The sequence below is a fragment of the Saccostrea cucullata genome, unplaced genomic scaffold (genome assembly GCF_032062105.1).
Source record: "Saccostrea cucullata isolate Sc308-1 unplaced genomic scaffold, CSIRO_AGI_Scuc_v1 ctg2665, whole genome shotgun sequence".
NCBI lineage: Eukaryota > Metazoa > Mollusca > Bivalvia > Ostreida > Ostreidae > Saccostrea > Saccostrea cuccullata.
Genome location: NW_026935933.1, coordinates 63,845 through 69,293, shown reverse-complemented (window position 1 = coordinate 69,293; position 5,449 = coordinate 63,845). Strand labels below are relative to the sequence as shown.

At 35.5% G+C, this 5,449-nt stretch overlaps 1 protein-coding gene and 1 long non-coding RNA gene across 2 annotated transcripts; both read left to right on the top strand.

The window, feature by feature from the left end:
- The first annotated feature begins 2,116 nt into the window (after positions 1-2,116).
- Positions 2,117-3,371, top strand: LOC134244254 (uncharacterized). Its single transcript, XM_062726513.1, has 5 exons — positions 2,117-2,129; positions 2,243-2,642; positions 2,779-2,839; positions 3,121-3,177; positions 3,270-3,371. Exons 1-5 carry the CDS (start codon positions 2,117-2,119, stop codon positions 3,369-3,371), a joined length of 633 nt encoding a protein of 210 aa, XP_062582497.1.
- Positions 3,372-3,627: 256 nt separating this feature from the next.
- On the top strand, positions 3,628-4,339 carry LOC134244253 (uncharacterized). Its single transcript, XR_009987189.1, has 3 exons — positions 3,628-3,671; positions 3,780-3,867; positions 4,281-4,339. It is a non-coding gene; the product is annotated as an uncharacterized LOC134244253 (long non-coding RNA).
- The last annotated feature ends 1,110 nt before the right edge of the window (positions 4,340-5,449 follow it).

Sequence of the window (5,449 nt, the reverse complement as noted above, 5' to 3'; positions counted from 1 at the left end):
AAACATGACTTCTGGACGTAATTGCATGGAAAAAAACAATAAAATCAAATCTATGTATATCTGTAATAATTAAATCAATCTAACCGCCCTCATCCTCAAACACTATGTAAAACACCCCCTCCTTTTTCTTTGTGTTTTTTATATTTCCTCCTCCAGAGAGACGAGTGTTTTCAAAGTACTTTTCCACTGTATCCACACTTGTTCTGTCCGACACACCACGGACTTCTAGAATATTCTCAGGTTCCATGGCTTCTTAAACACACTGACAACACCAATATGAGCCCCTGAAAATAATATTGTATCCTTGTCAATACCGTCTTTACAGCTTCTACTGGAACGGGAAAAGTTTTAATTGTACAGACTTTTTTTTCAATTTGAACGTAAAAAATTGCTTAGTTTAATGAATGATATGGTTTTATTTTAATCTGATTGTTTTGTCAAAATCGAAAACAAGCACAGGAAATTATGACATGTATTTTTGTCTTTCTAAATAGAAAGTTTCATTGAAATCAGACAAATATTGTAGAAGCAGCGAAACGGGTCGTGAAAATCAAAAGCAGATATACAATGTACTAATAAGCTATAAGGAATGATGCATCATATGATTCATTGTGTTTTCTACTCGGAGTACCAGAGTATCGAGAGTTTGAGAATTAAAAAAGGAGTAAAAGCAAGAAATTCATAGATGGAATGTGTTCAAGTTCAATCAACAAAATAAAAAAAAAACCTCACTGTACCAATGCAAAACTTGCCTATGTATCGTACCTTAAGTTTTTTTCTCTTGTATAGGGTATAGGCTACCATATTTTCTTACCCCACATTACAAATCTGCTCTACTTTCGAGATGATACAATATTTCGATTTCTGTATCTTTAATACATTTCAAAGTCTCAAATATATTTTTTTTTCAATGATTTACTTGTAATTTTAAGCATAAATAAATAGTTTGATTGTTCAAGTAATATTCTAATACACCGTACTTGACTTATTGTGAACCACTTTGTAGCATGCACATCAACGAAACAGTTTGAGATGAAGTAATCTTTTATGATAGAGAATTAGCAGAGCAACCAGGCAGGCGCAGTCTTCATATCTAAAGAATATAATAAAACAACTGTTACCATACTTACAGTACCTGCTGTCACGTCTATTTTTGTTACTAATTAATCAAATTAAATCGGTAATTAAATCGGTCATTTGCGACACATACATACGGTGGCGTATAAGTGCCTTTCCAATTTAAAAAAAAAATATACGAAAAATTCATTTATGATTTAGAATTTGTTTCTACAATTTCAAAAATCGATTAACGATCGTGAAATTTGTTCTGTCGACATAGCAGTTCATTTGTATAATTTTTTAAAGAAAATTGTTTGTACAATTTTTTTTAATCGTTTAAACTTTAAAACGATTTAAAACGAATAAATTATGTTTTCTACATGTTATAAAATCGTGTGTTTTGCATAATGACATGATTTTTTTGTATAATAGAAATACGCGTTGTGACCCATGGACTAAAAATATATCCCCCTCCCTCCTTCAAACACTCTCTCTCTCTCCCCCACACACAAACCCGTTATAAGGAGAACAACAAAACACTAATTAATAATAATAATAATAATAATAATAAAAAAAACTCGACTTATAAATTTAATTTTCACTAAATATAAAGGCAAATAGTTACACTCTAGTTTATTGTGACGTCAGAGGACCCATGTAAATATTTTTTTTTTCCAAAAGATTGATTCAAACTAACGGGTAAGTCAATTTTTGCAATATCTATTGATCTAAGAAATAATTTTGTTAAAACATTTTAATTATCACTATGACGTCATTTTCCCCATTTTTATGCCGTTGCATTCTGGCAACGTCATGTCATAGATACGGCGCCATTTGATTGCGACCAGACGTGCAAAAAATTCAGAAACCTATATCTGAAATTTCAACATGAAATTGAAAGTAATACTTACTCACTGTGCTGCCTATAAAGCAAGAAGGGTAAATTTTAGCAAACTGTCTTTTATTTACATTGTACTTCAAAGCTTATAGTTTATAATTTTCATTATGGGCTTTTTAATTTTCTTTTTTTCTTTTCTGAGGACAGCTGAGGTTGACTATGATCTTCCCCAGTCAGATGTCGGGCTGGAACAATGCTGCTCTTCTGGGAAAGATAATTATGATGTTCGTCAACAGCAACACAGAAGGGACACAGACACTGTATCCTTTGGAGAAAGGTTTTAAGAAGACAGACCAGACTGGTCTTCCCCTGGTGATGATTTAGCGGCCAAACTGTCCGATACCTTAGTAGGAGGAAACACTGAGGATGACTGTGTTATTACTGGATACTACCCGGCTGGGAGCGACACGCCACCTGATCTACAGGACAAAGATAGAGTGAATAGCCAACTTAAGAACAGAGGTGTGGATCCTACGTTCTTATTGGGATCTGAAAAGGAGTCCTCATCAGTCAGTGATGGCGGAGCAACATCTGACATCCCAGACAAGGAGGGACCGTCACGGGGGCCACGGTGTGATACTTTGGACTTCTTGTTCACACATTCAGAGGTTGACGAGTCCAACAAGAAATACCGGGCATGGTCAGAACTGGAGACTTCAGAGGGCAAAAATTCAGTAAGTGAATTGTCACCTACAAGATATGTTCTCTCAACTCATTGAACAGGAAATAAAATTTGACAACTATTGAAGCATTTACCTAAAAACATTATTTTCTCTTTTTTTAATCCAAGTATTTTTCATTATTACAGCCTATACTCCAAGAGAGACCTATATACCCACTGATCAGGCGTGGTGGTATGCACAGAATGTCATCGCTACAGGCGTAAGTTTTCCCTCCATGTCAACTCAATTAATGTAATAAACAATCCTTCCATTTTAAAAAATACATTCATATTGCTCTTTTTTTAGAATAAACTCTTTCCTAATAGTACTTTAATGTTGGCAATTACTATTCACTATTTAATGATGACATATTTTACTGGCTTATAATTCTAAATTTGATATAAAGTTGAATTTCGAAATTAAGAAATTCTTGACCACCCCCCCCCCCCTCCAAAAAAAAAGATCCAACTAACTTTTAACGAAAATTATTTTATTTTACAGAGAGACATAATTTACAGACCTCTGGTCGATGAATGGAAAGAACGGATGGATGAATGGGTAAGCATATGGACGCATGAAATGATTATACTTTTTCATCAAAATCATTTATTTTCTTACGTGTATTATATTTATTTATTCTTTTATTCCAGTCCCAGTTGACACGGTTTGTCAATGAATCAGAAACACGGAGACTGGTTCCCACAGAGGAGTACCCCACTCACGTGGTAGGTCCAAGTGATGTACAGCTATAAGTATAAAGTATTTATCTGTAAGCAAAGACGAATCAAATTTTGCATAAATATTGATTTACCACTTCGTGGGATTCGAAGCGACTAATCGGTATTTCTGTTACCATTTAATTCACTTTTTAATTTTTTCCAAGTCTACATAAATGAACTCTGTTTTTTAAAGAAATTATTTTTTCGGTGTGAGTGGCTGTCCCGGGTTGACTTCAGACACGAGTGTGTGAGACAAAAGATATACTACACACGACCTCGACCAAAGGTCCGCGAGAAAAACCCGGCTTCTGTGCCAGACACCGGCCTTATGTGGTGGGTACTCATTCCATCCTCTATCTAAACAAGAATTAATATTCTAAATACTGGAAGAAAACATGAATTATACTGGTACTCTTAACTGTTTTTGTTTTTATTTTCCAGAGAAAAACTCGTAACCACAGAGAAGCTTTAGCTAATGTAGGTCGTGTGGACCTCAACAGAGTGCAGTTTATTGACAATTTCTAAACAGGTATGATATATTACAGTGGACCCTCATTTATCCGGCCGCTTTGGTTCCCAGTCCATTTGCCCGGATATGTGAAGCATCCGGATATCTGAATCACCAATTAAACAAGACAACACAGCATTTAAAAATTTTGTTCCGATGAAAAATCGTCCGGATACTGAAGCATCCGGATTTCTGGCGTCCGGATATCTGAAGGTCCACTGTACATAAAATTATAAATCAAATCTTATTTCACAATTTTTATTAAAATAAATTCGCATCGCAATCTATATAAAAGTCCATATCGCCATATCCAGAACAATAGGAAAAAAAGATCTTTAGAAATTCCTTATTCTTGAAATATCAGCTGATAAAGTTAAATTTATTAGATACTTTGCCTTTATTTTCTCACGCACGGTATATTTTTCATATTTCAGAATTTAGATCACAACACTTCCAAAGATGTTAAGATGGCAAACTCCTACAAAATGGGACATTTAGTGCAATTTTAAAAATGACATTTGCAATTATATTACATTATACCAGTATTATCAGTGCCAAATGAGCAAAATCTAAAATCATGTTACAATTTATTGTTTTTGAGGAAAATAAACATACTTATGTTTCCTGTTATTTTTTGTGTTCTTTACATCTCATAAGTAACTAATAATGAACTAGGTATAAATTACTTGTTTACATCTTGATGGAAAGATGCGTGGTTCCAACCTCACTACTTACTGACATCACTGTTCTATTTTATTGTCTATCTCATTACTGTTTATTGTCTTTCCACTTCTCTGCTTTACCTCTCCACAACCACATGGACGCTGATTCCACCTCCCTGCACTCCCTATCTCTCTTCTTCTCTCTGATCCCGTAATGCCAATGGCTCTCAGTGCCCTCAACATAGACTACCTCACAAATCTTCTTCAACCCACTTCAACTGCAAAAACAGACCCTCCATCCATTCTGTTGACAATCCTTCAGGAGGTCTTCAATGAGAGGTTTTTTTCATCTCGTATGCGTCGTTCATCTTATCTTCGCATGGCACTGTTAATTCCAAAACAGTTGTCTGTCTTGTAGCCATTGACCAAAGAACTACATCTGGCCTCTTGTCTGTGGCTATTATTTCAGATGGAAATACTAATCTTTCTTTGAGGCCTGTCCGCATCTGCCAATCGAGCTGTTGCTGTCCCTAGCAGACCACTTCCTTCAACAGTAACTTCATGTCCTTTTTCACCTTCTTTCACAAAGTTGACAAATCTCGGGCCCTCTGTGTTCTTCTTCGACTTTTTGATACCTTTCTCCAGGGTGGCAGCTATACTGGCTAGGACTCTAGTTCATATTAAGTCTCCAAGTGTATCTCCAATCTTGCAAAGCCTATGAGCAAGCTGATAATGTGTACTCCAAGTTTGCTGGTTTACCACAGAGGATCATCTGTCCCTCCCCATGCTTCCAGATTAGTCGGGCTGGGAAGAAAATCAGAAACCGATTTCAGCTTAAACTGAAGTCTGAATGGTTCCAAATATCATTCCATCCCAATCTTTCCATCCCAATTTCACTTTACGTGCCTTTTCCCAGTTAACCCAGCTACCTAAATTGTTTC